The sequence below is a fragment of the Palaemon carinicauda genome, chromosome 19, assembly GCF_036898095.1.
Source record: "Palaemon carinicauda isolate YSFRI2023 chromosome 19, ASM3689809v2, whole genome shotgun sequence".
In the NCBI taxonomy this organism is placed as follows: Eukaryota; Metazoa; Arthropoda; class Malacostraca; order Decapoda; family Palaemonidae; genus Palaemon; species Palaemon carinicauda.
This window is the reverse complement of record NC_090743.1, coordinates 121,905,088-121,920,619: the sequence shown is the minus strand read 5'-3', so window position 1 is coordinate 121,920,619 and position 15,532 is coordinate 121,905,088. Positions and strand designations below refer to the sequence as shown.

The 15,532-nt window shown below is 36.4% G+C and overlaps 1 protein-coding gene across 7 annotated transcripts in view; it reads right to left on the bottom strand.

Annotated features, from left to right (window-relative positions):
* Positions 1-15,532, bottom strand: part of LOC137658804 (ral GTPase-activating protein subunit alpha-1) — a 139,615-nt gene that overhangs the window by 65,893 nt on the left and 58,190 nt on the right. For 6 of the 7 annotated variants that reach the window (XM_068393855.1, XM_068393858.1, XM_068393856.1 and 3 more), the window contains 9 exons: positions 13,026-13,142; positions 12,616-12,815; positions 10,896-10,994; positions 10,055-10,210; positions 5,749-5,880; positions 5,459-5,587; positions 4,785-4,952; positions 3,019-3,069; positions 1,391-1,498 (listed from right to left, as the gene is read on the bottom strand). In XM_068393855.1, coding sequence (XP_068249956.1) covers positions 1,391-1,498; positions 3,019-3,069; positions 4,785-4,952; positions 5,459-5,587; positions 5,749-5,880; positions 10,055-10,210; positions 10,896-10,994; positions 12,616-12,815; positions 13,026-13,142 — 1,160 coding nt within the window. The remainder of the gene's footprint in view (positions 1-1,390; positions 1,499-3,018; positions 3,070-4,784; positions 4,953-5,458; positions 5,588-5,748; positions 5,881-10,054; positions 10,211-10,895; positions 10,995-12,615; positions 12,816-13,025; positions 13,143-15,532) is intronic. The other variant, XM_068393857.1, reaches the window with a different exon arrangement.

Here is a 15,532-nt window from a genome sequence, read left to right as displayed (position 1 = left end):
TGTGGTCAGGAAGTTCGTATGATTGGTCTTGATTTTATTGCTACCTTTGACCGTATTAATCATGAGGCCCTTGTTTTCAAACTCAAACAGTTGGGAGTGGGTGGGTCGTTTCTTAGTATTATTATTGAATTTTTAAATAACAGATCTCAAAGAGTTGTTGTGATGGGCACCTTAGTGAGTATAGGAATGTGATATCTGGTGTTCCACAGGGTAGTGTTCTTGGTCCATTACTTTCCATACTATATACACATGACATGTGGTTTGGCATAGAAAACAAGTGTCTTGCATATGCAGATGATGCTACTCTCTTTGCATCAATTCCATCTCCTGAATGTAGATCTGGGCTTGCTGAATTCCTTAATAGAGACCTAGCTGAAATTAGTGCATGGTGCAAATTATGGGGCATGAAGTTGAATCCTAACAATACTCAAATTATGATTGTAAGTAGGTCAAGGACAGTGGCTCCTCAACATCCAGATCTCAGCATTGATAATGTTTCTTTAACTCTGTACAACCTTTAGAATTTAGAATTTTAGGATTGATTCTCAATTGCACAAAAAATTGGCTCATTGAGAGAGTCTTGTAAGATTTTTGGTGATCAATCTATTCTGAAGTGTTTTAATTCTTTCATTCTACCTTGTTTCGAGTACAGTATTGTTCTCCTGGCTGGTCTTCAGCTGCTGATTTCTATCTTAATTTGTTGGACAAGAACTTATGGTCTATTAAATTTCTTATACCTGATCTAGATATTAATCTTTGCCACTGTTGTTCAATTAATTTATTATGCATTCTGCATAAGATTTTTCATAATTCTGACCATCCTTTACATTCAGATCTTCCTGGACAGTTCCATCCTGTTCGTAATACTAGGCATGGAGTTAATTCTAATAGCCAGGCGTTCTCCGTCATGAGGCTCAATACTACACAGTATTTTAGAAGTTTTATTTCAGCTGTGACCAAGTTGTGGAATGATCTTCCTAATTGGGTAGTTGAATCAGTAGAACTTCAAAAGTTCATACTTACAACAAATGTTTTTATGCCATACAGGCGGACATAAGTCTTTTTACAGTTTATATAGGACATATCTGTTTTGATGTTGTTACCGTTTTTAAAATATTTTATTGTTAACTTTATCTCATATCGTTTATTTGTTTCCTGATTTACTTTCCTCACTGGGCTATTTTTCTTTGTTGGAGCCCTTGGGCTTGTAGCATCTTTGTTTTCCAACTAGGGTTGTGGCTTGGCTAATAACAACAATAATAATAATTTGTAAGTGGGATAGATAGAGAAAAATTTTCAACAAAAAATTAAATGAAATATACTGCATATCGAGATGATAAAAAATTAAATAAAAATGAAAGACCATTAGGCCTTGGAGACATATATTCACCTGTATTATTCTAGTTGGAACATCTGGGTAATGCGTAAGAAAGGCTTCTGCATGATCACACAGAAGCAACAGAAGATCAGCAGCCACTTGGCCAACTAGACGTCCAATCTGCAAGGGAAGTACATTCTATAAAAGCAGGAATATAATAATTGAGAAGTTCCAAATGATAACAACACTGCAGTTGCGACTGTCCAAGAGAAAACATATCTGACATTGATCTGTTTTAAATCAAACTTTAATTACTTCATATATTAGAAACAATTACCATGATAATTACCATGAAACTGTTACATACAAATTCTAAATTATATCCAGAAGCTGTTTTTCTTTGATCAGCCATTAAGAAAAAATGAAGCCCTTTTTATAACTATTTCTAGAACAAAATAAAGGAAGACTTACTTGTACATTACGCATCCATGTAGACAATATATTTTCATGCCACGTAAATAGTAACGAAAGTAATAAGATGGAATTGATTTTCAATACTGTTTTTTTTTTATTTTACTGCATGTAAATTTTTTTTCTTTATTTACAGCATACAGTACTGTACTGCAATTGGACATATTAGAGCCCAAACCAAAATAAGAATTTTGATAAATGTTGCAAGCACGATTCTGAATTGAAATTATTTATTTCTATTCCTTAGTGCGTGTTCTTAGAACTTATGTAATATATTGGCAACAATTAGATCATCAATCGTTATCTTTGATACTTCAACATTATACAATTGTTGATCTCTTATTCACTTCGATTACAGTGTTGGGCGATGATATACAAAACTGGGGAATTATTTTTGTATTACAAGATATACATGCATTCAATGCAAGCATAAATACGAACTTGAATGCTTGTGCACAAGTGTAAACACCAATTTGCTATATATCAAAAGTTTTTCCATTATGCAACGAACAAGCGGCAGCAACAAATTCTCAGGCAACAAGTGCAAAATTGAATTAAAATCCCATTAAGAGATGCAATACGCCTTGAAAGGTAGACTTCTCACACTGCTGTAGAACATCAATTAGCCTTGTGTTAAACACTATGCAATACATTCTGAAATTCAATTTTCCATTTCCATCTTCCCTTCCCTGACTTCATTAGAATTAGTATCAATTAGTTTGTTAAAACAGTTAATTTCTAGTAAATGATTAACTATTACACTCCATACCTATCACAAAAATAAACATAAAAGTTTCTAAAATTATCAAATCCACAAAAATGGTTTTCTAAATTCCTTTCAAGTTCTATTTCAATAGGAAAAAATCAACAATTTAAATTTAATGAAACAACCAAATGGCAATACTATGCTGCATATGCTAGTCATATTACTTTATACATCAAGTAGTATACTTTAAACAAAATACAAATCAAGACATAAAATACAACTAAGTAAATTTGAACACCTCGGTAACCCAAACTAACTCGTACATACAGGAAGTTTTCATACAAGAGAAGTAACAAATACTGTACTATGAATTTGGTAAAGGTATTATATCCTAAAAGCAGATTCTATAATCAATAAAAGAAAACTTTGATTATTAAAGACAAATCAGGGAAAAAATTATGAAAATCACTGTATGTACCAAAACTAAACTTCATCTCATTCAAATATATGACGCACAAAATACCTCAGCAGTCTGGGCCAGGTGCTTAGATGGGTGCGATGAAGATACTGCTTGCTAGAATGCAAAACACTGATGAGTTTTAACATGCATAAAAAAAAAAATTGCTGATGCTGCTTATAAAATATAACTCGTTTGATGAATGTGTAGCAACCCTAAAAAATACCCATTAACAAAAACCGTACAATAACATAAAAACTTGAGGAAAGCGCAACACAATAATGAAAATCAATGAAAATTAAAAATCAGATGTGTATGATTCTCAAAAATATCTAGTCGTCTCTTTTTCAAGTTACTTTAATGACATTCCACTCACCCCTCCACCACCAAAAAAACAATAAATTGAGGAAAAAAGGGACAGCAATTTATTTCTTCAGTTCTCAAATTTGCTAGTTACTCTGGAATATTTAGTCTAAATTTCCTTAATTTTCTTTTCAATATTTCTTGTCATTTCCCTTTTTCTGTTGAAGTTTAATTTGCAAGGCATTAACTCTATGCAAAAAAAAAAAAAAAAGGATATTCTGCATGAAATTCAAATATCTACTCATCAATGTAAAACATCACAACTGCAGTCTTAGCAGATACCCTTTACCAAACAATAATCTCTGCAAACTATCATACTCTTACCAAATTTGATCATACATTGGAAGTGTTCCATAATTGGCAGATTGAATTAATAATTAAAATAAAAGTAATAATGGGAAGTGCACTGCTAAAACAAAACTCCCAGTTAAAACTACAAAACCCAACATAAGCCCTGGATCTGGGGCTCTGAAAATGTAACTGTTAACCATCCCGTTCTTCATTGTATTCCACAAAAACTGAATGAGCTTCCAATTTTTTAATACGTACACTCTTCATGCCAACAGAGTACCTGTACAGTACTTGCAAGTTACATTTCTGTAATTTCTATGACGGGTGAGGGTAATGGGGTGAGGGGATTGCCGATATCGTAAATACCAGAGCTTCATTTCAGGCCAAGAAAAGGTTATTCAATATACGTTTTGTCATAAGCCCTGGGGTCATGGAGATTCAGGGAGACTTATAATACATAAAAAGCCTTTCAATGGTAGTAGACCAAAATTCAAGAATTGGGAAGTCTTCAACAATCAATAATATTGCCAATTGAGGAAGACTTTTGGCAAGTTCTTAATCATGTCCTTGGTATTAACTTCAATGAAGGTTCTTGTACTTTATAAAAAAAAACACTAAAACAACATTTTCAGTTCAAATTACAGTTGTAGTTTCCTCTTTTGATAAACAATCTTCACAAAACAAGACTAATTCAAAATGTTTTAAATCAAGCTACACATTCAACATACTGTACAATTACTGTTAGCACTAACTCTTAAATGAGAAAGGGGAGTCAAATTTACACCAAGCTACAATTTTAAAAAATAACATCAAACAGATAATTGGCAAAGCAATTTTAAAATGCTAAATAAAGGCCTAAGCACAGGACTCGGAGGTTCCATGCAGAGGTTACGATTACTTTGGAAACATGCAAGTAAGATCTACAGTATACTCATTTTCATACTTCAATGTCTAAAATATTACAGCAACTTGGTTTGATTCTATTAAAAAATTACTCTCACAATACTTAAAAGTTAGTGAGTTACTTATAAAATCACAAGGCAATGCACAAGCCTACACAAACATACATTGCATAAGGCTATTTCAATTCAAATCCTTGTCACCAATCAAGTTAATGACAGTACTTGACAGGATTAAGGATTTTGTAAGCAACATTATCAAAACAAGGAAGGACTTACCTTCAGTGATGCCAGAAGGACATTGATCGCTTCATTAACTTTAGTGTGGAAAGTCTGATGAGCCAACTCATGATAAACGTAAATAGCCAACGTGCAAAGCGCAAGTGACCTGGTATGCCACCATCCATCTCGCTTTCCACTCTTTAATAAAACATTCACCAGATGGTCCTGTAAACAGTTCATATGAATTACTGATTTCAGTAAAGTGATAAGAATTAGCAACAGGACAAAAGTAATAACGTCCAGCTTCTTAAAATTCTATGGTTCTTATCGTTTATGACTAGCCTGTACGTGTCATCACCAAGAAAATAAAATTTCTTAAATCTCTCACAAGTAACAAATAATAACAATTAATTATATTCCTATGAGTAGAGCATGGATATTAAAAAAGTAAAAGATATTAGTCACCTATCATAATGATTCATTCTAACAATAATTCAACCAAACATTAGAGTACTAAACGGACAATAGTAAAGGTCCAATGTCAAAAATACTAGTTATAAACCAATTTAAAATAGGACAGTGATTTAAAGCCTTCACTAAGATCAAAAGCATCTTCAATATCAAAATAGGCAAATTATTTCTAACAATATATAATTTTTGGAAAAAATACTGATGCTTTTGACACTTCACAAGATGCTATCATCAAAACAGAATGACTGTTTTATACATACTTTCACGTCTGAACAATTCATGAGTGCTAAATCAGTGGCCGCAGGTTGCAGAACAGGCATGGACGGGTAGAGTGAGGACAGAGGCAGCAGTGACCCCAACAGGCTTAAGGCATCAAGCCGAGGAGATTGCTGGAAAGAAATGCGAATAAAATATAGTAAACAATTTTCACTAAATTGTTGATGAACAGGCAGGTTTTCCTGGTTATCAAACATATCATGATATTGTTTCATTAAGGATTAATAACATCAGAGGTAATTACATATGTCAGCACTTCTCTGGCTGAACTTACAACTTTGGTATCAGGAGAGGTAATCACGGTGTTCGTGGCAAAAATAAAATCTAGCGTAAGCATGGAAGCACCTGGTAAGCCTAGTGAGAAGAAGTTTGGGCTGCACTCACTCACTAATGTGTTGATAATCTCCTGAAATAAGAAAGAAACAAAATTCTAGACAATAAATAAATACTTAAAACTCATATCAAATTCAGTATTCTGGTAATTTTAACTTTATAGGGTGATTTCAACAGAACAACTGGGTCAGCTTTAGACACTTTGAAGACAACCAAAAGGAGGTTTTTTCCTAAATAAATAAAAGGATGATAAGTGAAATTAATCTAAAAGTGTAGGATAAGGTGACATGGCTTTGACCAAAGAAAAACTCCAAGGAGTTCAATTGTATTAACTATAATGTAATCTTTGCACTCCCCAAGAGAGATCAGTTCACCAAACTTTCAACTGGGCTCCACAGGGCACTAAAAGAGTTGGAAGACTCAGGCCTACATGGCTAAAGACTATGAAGCGTGAAGTGGGAGATCATGAATGGAGAAGATAGAGATAGACACGACTGGAGAAATCTACTGAGGCCCCTTTGCATTAACAGGTGTAGGAGGAGATAATGATGATCATAATGTAATCTACATTTTAATAAAATAAAAGGGAGTAGGACCTTCCACAGCTTTGACAGCATCAAATGCCAAGACTTCAATAAAATCTGTAAAACACTAAATGATGATAATGATAAAATATTTCCCATCATTACCAACACTCCTATCTATATACCAAGGCACCTCCCCCAATTTTGGGGGGTAGCCGACACCAACACTGAAACAAAACAAAAAGGGGACCTCTACTCTCTATGTTCCTTCAGCCTAATCAGGGACCCAACCGAGTTCAGCTGGTACTGCTAGGGTGCCACAGCCCAACCTCCCACATTTCCACCACAGATGAAGCTTCATAATGCTGACTCCCCTACTGCTGCTACCTCCGCGGTCATCTAAGGCACCGGAGGAAGCAGCAGGGCCTACTGGAACTGCGTCACAATCGCTCGCCATTCATTCCTATTTCTAGCACGCTCTCTTGCCTCTCTCACATCTATCCTCCTATCACCCAGAGCTTTCTTCACACCATCCATCCACCCAAACCTTGGCCTTCCTCTTGTACTTCTCCCATCAACTCTTGCATTCATCACCTTCTTTAGCAGACAACCATTTTCCATTCTCTCAACATGGCCAAACCACCTCAACACATTCATATCCACTCTAGCCGCTAACTCATTTCTTACACCCGTTCTCTCCCTCACCACTTCGTTCCTAACCCTATCTACTCGAGATACACCAGCCATACTCCTCAGACACTTCATCTCAAACACATTCAATTTCTGTCTCTCCATCACTTTCATTCCCCACGACTCCGATCCATACATCACAGTTGGTACAATCACTTTCTCATATAGAACTCTCTTTACATTCATGCCCAACCCTCTATTTTTTACTACTCCCTTAACTGCCCCCAACACTTTGCAACCTTCATTCACTCTCTGACGTACATCTGCTTCCACTCCACCATTTGCTGCAACAATAGACCCCAAGTACTTAAACTGATCCACCTCCTCAAGTAACTCTCCATTCAACATGACATTCAACCTTGCACCACCTTCCCTTCTCGTACATCTCATAACCTTACTCTTACCCACATTAACTCTCAACTTCCTTCTCTCACACACCCTTCCAAATTCTGTCACTAGTCGGTCAAGCTTCTCTTCTGTGTCTGCTACCAGTACAGTATCATCCGCAAACAACAACTGATTTACCTCCCATTCATGGTCATTCTCGCCTACCAGTTTTAATCCTCGTCCAAGCACTCGAGCATTCACCTCTCTCACCACTCCATCAACATACAAGTTAAACAACCACGGCGACATCACACATCCCTGTCTCAGCCCCACTCTCACCGGAAACCAATCACTCACTTCATTTCCTATTCTAACACATGCTTTACTACCTTTGTATAAACTTTTCACTGCTTGCAACAACCTTCCACCAACTCCATATAACCTCATCACATCCCACATTGCTTCCCTATCAACTCTATCATATGCTTTCTCCAGATCCATAAACGCAACATACACCTCCTTACCTTTTGCTAAATATTTCTTGCATATCTGCCTAACTGTAAAAATCTGATTCATACAACCCCTACCTCTTCTAAAACCACCCTGTACTTCCAAGATTGCATTCTCTGTTTTATCCTTAATCCTATTAATCAGTACTCTACCATACACTTTTCCAACTACACTCAACAAACTAATACCTCTTGAATTACAACACTCATGCACATCTCCCTTACCCTTATATAGTGGTACAATACATGCACAAACCCAATCTACTGGTACCATTGACAACACAAAACACATATTAAACAATCTCACCAACCATTCAAGTACAGTCACACCCCCTTCCTTCAACATCTCAGCTTTCACACCGTCCATACCAGATGCTTTTCCTACTCTCGTTTCATCTAGTGCTCTCCTCACTTCCTCTATTGTTATCTCTCTCTCATTCTCACCTCCCATCACTGGCACCTCAACACCTGGAACAGCAATTATATCTGCCTCCCTATTATCCTCAACATTCAGCAAACTTTCAAAATATTCCGCCCACCTTTTCCTTGCCTCCTCTCCTTTTAACAACCTTCCATTTCCATCTTTCACTGTCTCTTCAATTCTTGCGCCAGCCTTCCTTACTCTCTTCACTTCTTTCCAAAACTTCTTCTTATTCTCTTCATATGACTGACCCAATCCCTGACCCCACCTCAGGTCAGCTGCCCTCTTTGCCTCACGTACCTTGCGCTTTACTTCCACCTTTTTCTCTCTATATTTTTCATACTTCTCTATACTATTACTCTGCAGCCATTCTTCAAAAGCCCTCTTTTTCTCTTCCACTTTCACCTTCACTCCTTCATTCCACCATTCACTGCCCTTCCTCATGCTGCCTCCAACAACCTTCTTGCCACATACATCACTTGCAATCCCAACAAAATTTTCTTTTACTAACTTCCATTCCTCCTCTAAATTACCAGTTTCTCTTACTCTCACCTCATCATATGCCATTTTCAACCTTTCCTGATATTTACTTTTTACCCCCGGTTTTATTAGCTCTTCAATCCTCACTACCTCCCTTTTACATCCACCTACGCTATTCCCCCTCTCTTTTGCTACGACTAATTTTCCTTCCACCAAAAAATGATCAGACATACCGTTAGCCATACCCCTAAACACGTGCACGTCTTTCAATCTTCCAAACATTCTTTTAGTTACCAACACATAATCCATTAATGCCCTTTCTACTACTCTTCCATTTGCCACTCTTACCCACGTATACTTATTCTTATCTTTCTTTTTAAAGAAGCTAGCACCTATTACCATCTCTTGTTCAACACACATGTCTACCAGTCTCTCACCACTCTCATTTTCACCTGGTACGCCATACTTACCAATGGTACGCCATACTTACCAACACTACCTAGCAAAAACAAAATGAAATTTAATAATAAAATCTATCTCTATACTCGATATTCATATTGACTCAATATTGATGTTAACCCAAAAATCTGAAAATGTCCTGTTTTCTTCCCTTAATAATGACACCTGGTGGTTACGTTAACTTAAATCGATCTTGATGTCTAAACTAATATACTCCTATCCTATTGACCTCAATAGTCTGTGGGGAGGAGGCGTGTGCATGTATATGAATATCAGGTGAGTATAGAAATAAATTTTATCATCAAAATTCAATTCTTTTCTATGAACTTCCCCTGATGTTCATATTGCTGTTCATATTGCTGACACTCACACACTGATGAAGGAAGACCACGTAGGAAAGACACAGGAAATTTAAAGTTCTAAAAGAAAATAGTCATTTATGCATCAAACTTGCCTCTTAGTGTAGTGCCTTTATTCTAAACCATTATAACAAAAGTTATTCTATATACCTGTAAGACTAATTAAATTCATCCATTAATGAAACCAATTTTCAAAAAACACATCCCCAGTTGCTACTATAGAAACTAAAGGCCAGTAATCTTGATAATTTCTTAACTAGAAAAGCACTCTCAGCGCAAACCTTTGCCACGGCAGCTTACTGCTCGACCTTTTGCTTGACCTTGACCTTGACCTTACCCTATGACTTTCAAAATTGAATCACTTCCACGTCTCAACATAAAATTTAATCCCTGAAAGTTTCACCAGTCTGAGTAAAATTGTGGCCAGGAAGTTGTTCACAAATAGAACAAACAATAATATCCAGACTGATAAGCTCACCTGATCAGGCCCAACAAGACCTTGATGAAGGACTCTGTAAAACTGCGTTAGAATATCTTTCGGTGGTTGGATGTCGTGCTGTCTCACCATCATCATGCAGAGCAATCGATACGCTGAGGTTTTGCCACGGTGAAATTGCGATGGCAGTGTTAGGGCCTACAAAGAATTAGTGTTGAATATTTAATGAAAGAAACTTCTTTAGCTAGATAAGACATTACCATCTCTGTATCTTTAGCAAAAGAAAGTTAATAAAAACTTTTTTGAGCCTGAAAGCTTCACAGATCTGTATAATTTCATATGTCAGCAAAATAATTTACAAAAGCAACAAACAATTTGTATAGTACTACATAAATATTAACTATTATCAACATGGGTTAAAACCAAGCATCAAAATCTAAACTTAAGATTCTTAAAACTGCAAGAAAAAGCAGGATATGAATCTCATTCCATGGACAATAACGTATACATTAATACAGTAATTTGGAATACACAGCTTATTCCCTTTATCTACACATAAAAAATAAATAAACATAACAAAAATATAAATACTGTACTGAATAAATGCTTAGTGCCTCAAACTGGTCATAAATTTCATCAATTTCCTTATTCCATGGGTAACAAAAAAAAAATCTTAACTAAACTTTGGTTATAAAAACAAGCACAATACTGTTTTACCTCCTTTTTTCTTACAGATATATTGACAAAAACCAAATAATTTAGTATATTTTCCTGGGCTTTTCTTTTTCACTAGTACACAGTCTGTTTACACTACAAGGGAGCATATGATACTCATTTGACATCCTATCAAGAAACAGTAAACATTCATTTTATATCAACTCACCTTGAAACACCAAGGAGCGACTAGCAGAAGAGGAGGTATGAGTTCTGGAGGCTCAGGGCTGCTTTGGTTATCCAATGATATACTCTGGTTATTCCTTAACTGCAAAGGATAAAATAAAGTCAATTACAACGACGGCATGTACGCACAGTAGTACAAAATAACTAATCTGTTCACTAATAATCTTTTACCAGAATTTCATTTACAAGATTAGATGTAGAATGAATTCTGTCCTTTCCTGTCTTGTTAACTTTCTGCCTTAATTCCTGTTTAGAACAGGTCTCCATTACTGTAACAAAGCTTTCTGAGTTCAAATTATTAATTGATCAAGGGAAAAAATTCTAAAAAGAAACATCACTAAAAATCTCTATTCACGACCACCCCGCTCACACCAGCACTAGTAAACACCATCACTTATGTCTCGTTCGAGTGCAGACGTATCTGACTCCTTTGCTAAACCTAAAATAAATATTTCCTTTTATTTTAAGAACTGGCCTAAAAATTGAAAAACTTTTCCCTTTTCATTTCTTTTTCTTTTCCAGGTTTGCCTGTCTGTGAGATCCAGCAAGCGGGTTTGTCCCGCTTGTGGCACTGAAAGACTATATTTTCTAAAATTCACAGAACAGCAAAAATATTTACTTAGCACCAGCAAGACTTTAAAAATGCTTCCCTCAGAATAATGTTACTTTTATTCCACTATATTACACATTTTCCTAATTGTTTCAAAGAGAGATCCAATTTCAAAAGCTTCTTAAATTAAAACTTCAAAATCTATAACTTTAATCCTAACAGTGTACTGCTGTACTACCATCTAACATACAAAGATATCGATGTTATGTATTTAAACACAGATAATAAATACCAACATATTCAACTCCAGCAATAAACACACTGTAATTCACTTACAAATAATAACTAGTCCTCCTCTCCAAACAAAGTTTGATTCTAAACTATCTCCAAAAACCCATTATTTTAAATGGACCTTTTTTCTGATGTTTCCGAAAGGTCAATTTATGAGAAAACTTTCGAACATCCTCACTAAGGATAACCAAACTACAGAGGGCACTGTTGCTTGTTTACAAATTCTTATTCTGACTGGGAGTGTTAGCAGCTGTAACATAGACATTTGTAGGACAAACTGCAATGCACTGCTACAAATTGACACACACAAATATCAATGCTTGCAATTCTAATATTTTACTTGTATCTACCAAGGCATTTTTCCCAATTTTGGTAGGACGCTGACATCAAAAAAGGAAACAAAAGGGGATTTTTTTCTAATCGATCCTCTTTGCCTGACGAGAGACTCCGAGATAGGTTGGTCCTGTTAGGGTGCCACAGCCCACCCTTTCCCTGTCTTCCACCACAAATGAAGTTTCATATGTTGACTCTCCTACTGCCATTACCTCAGCGGTTATAAAGGTGACCTGAGGTAGCAGCAGGACCTATCAAAACTGCATCACAATTGCTCGCCATTCACTTCTATACCTAGCATGCTCTTTTGCCTCTCTCACATCTATTCTCCCATCACTTAGGGCTTAATTTACTCCATCCATCCATCCATTCACCTAAACCTTGGCCTTCCTATTGCACTTTTCCCATCAACTCATGCAATAATCACCTTCTACAGCGGATGACCATTTTCCATCCTCTCTATATGGCTAAAAAAAATGTGAAAGGAGTATAACCTGTAAACCATAATTTTCATGACAAAAATGAATACCTTCACTAAAGTCTCTGTAAGTTCGGAGAGGTACTTGAAAATCTGAGCGTGCGTGTTGGGAGAAGCTACATCATTAGGATCCCCAAGGAGGCCAAGCACTCTTCGCCACAACACAACAGCTACGTCTGGAAGCCATCCACGTACCGTACCTCCAGACATCACCGATCGCTGTTCAGACGATAAACCCCCCTCTAAAGTGTCTGGAATATTAAAATGATCGTTAATCTATGACTTATTCAATATACTATCCTATGTTCAAGCTACAGATCTGTGAAGAAAAAGAACAAAGATTTTACAGTTAGCTTACCACACTACAAATATATATTTAAGAAATTTAGCACTTACTCTTTCACATGGTGATTTTTCCAATTCAATAATGCTCAACTATGAAATAACAAGACACCAATTACCTATACTCGCCGTGTCACCTCCGAGTTCAATCTGCATTGGCGAATCTTTCATGGAGGAGGACTCTACACCAGAGGAAGGAGACGGAGAAGGCGTGCGAGAATCTTCATCCCCATAACCTAGCAATCATAAAAGTTATGAACAGATAAGAGTTTATTAGAAAAACAATCAATTTAACAGAAAGAAAAATCTAACAAATTTCAAAAACATCTTGAATTAAATGACAGGTTATACTGTACTATCAAATAAAACTTTTGTAGTTACATTAATCTTTAACACTATAATTTGTTTCAAGTAAAAGTTTCCCCGACAAAAAACTCTAAAGGAAGACAGGTGAATAATGCACATATACAGTGACCTCCATCAGGCCTCAGCTGTTAACTAGGTTTCATTCTATATACTTTATATACCCAGGTTCACTGATCTCTATCTATTGGACTATTATATTACCAAATAAGGATGGTGAGCGGAAAAACTGAATTGTAATAATAAAATATACTATTTCTATACTCACCTATGTTCAATGCTTCTACTCACAGAGCCTAGTTTTATATTGATGAATAATCTAAAACTAATTTCCCATTTTATTTCCTTAAGGTATTAAGATAATCTGGCAGTTAATGGCAATAACCACGGCTTGGGTACGCTATAGCTCCTTGACCTTTTCAGTCCTTTCATCGACCTCGGTTAATGTGTATTGATGTGTTCCCCTCCAGATAAGGATGCTTTGGGAGCTTTAGGTTATTAGAGTGGTGATAAGAGATGTCTTGTTCTGGATTTGTTAGTAATTAAGGGAGTTATTGCTGGGAGATCATGACCCTCATTAACCTTGTGTCTCATTTTAAATGTTTAAAAACAGCTCATGAACGGCTAGAGGCAAGGGACAGTGACATTGCCCTAGCAAGCAGGACAATGCTCTAGAGACTGACTATATATATGTATGATCAGCACCCAAGCCCCTTCTTCTCCAAGCTAGGACCCAAGCTGATGAGTCAGCAAGTAGACCTATAGACTTCCCCAAAAACCCCATCCTTAGCTCACAAGGAAGGTGAGGTTATAGACACTGAAGAAATTATTGAGGCTGAGCGGGACTCAAACCGCAGTCTGGTAAACACCAAGCAGGGATGCTTCCAATACGTAACCACAACCCTCGTTACAATATATTTTAGTTTAGATAATTGTTGTGAAGAATGTGATCGCTTGCCATTACTCTTTTGAAGATGAACTTTCAGATGGTAGCTATGTTGAGAATTACAAATGTAATAGGAAATTAACCTTTAGTTCAGGGGAAACGGACTAGGTTAATTGGTTACAGTGTTGAGAAGGATGATAATACCTCAAGCTATTAATGAGTTTTCTGGGGTTGATTATAATGCACTTCGTAAGATTTTTACCGCTTGCTTTGTTTGTTAAGTCTAAGACGACCAGCAAGTCTTCAGGGAAAGATAGTGATTCCAGCCATACCTGTTCTGTTTTAAACCCTAGACTAACTCCTCAAGTTTTGCCAATTGGTTCTAGTGCATCAATCAATGAAGATTCTGATAGTGCACAATCCTCACATACTTGATCGCCTCCCCATAAGACTAACTTTCCCGAGTTACTTGGATTTCAGTGATTTGGTTTGCTCTCTACAAACACCGAATTAGAAGATAGAAGATCGAGCTGGAGATTGAATGCTGATATCCCTCCATTCACTGAAGTGCTTTTCCTTCTTCTTTCTACCTAATTAGTAATACTGCATAGCAGGGACAGCCACTCGTCAACTTTCTCCATCTATTTTTAATGCTTGCATCTTCTTCCCCCTGGGCCCAACCCATCCTTATCCCTCCTCACCACAGCCATCCATCCGATCAAACAATGCCCCACACTCCTCTCTATCAATGGCATTTTCTTAGCTCTCTTGATTGATTCCAAATCCTCCCTTCTTATTACATAGCCATAATATTTCAAGATGAGTTTCCCTAGCCTTATCTTTTACATTATAGTACATACCACACACACTTCTTATATCTAGACTTTCCCTCTTCTGCAGAAGTGATATTCCTGCAATCTATCTCATCATTCTCAGCTCTGTTCTTTCCAACAGTCCCTCTGTTTTCCTTTCAAGTTCCTGAATTTCTGCCCCATATAATAGTACAGCAAGATCACCCTCTTCTGTTATTATTGATCCAAACTAATTAAACTAATTTTTCTGTTTCAGCACTGTAACATCTTTCACTTTAATGTTCACTTCTTCATAACCTTCTCTTCTCAACCACTTTATTTCTACATTAATGGCACAAAATAAATATGGGTGGTGAGCGGAAAATATCAAAATGCAGATTAGAAAGTTCTATGTCACAGCCTATAGTTGATCTTGACTAGCCATTATGTACTTGACTAAGGACATAATGTCAAAGCATCTTCAATCTTGACAGATACTCTTTGTCGTTAGCCCCTGACTACTTTCCACAATTCATCATGGCTTTACAGGTCAAAGATGACACATACAGAATATAATTCAGCATTT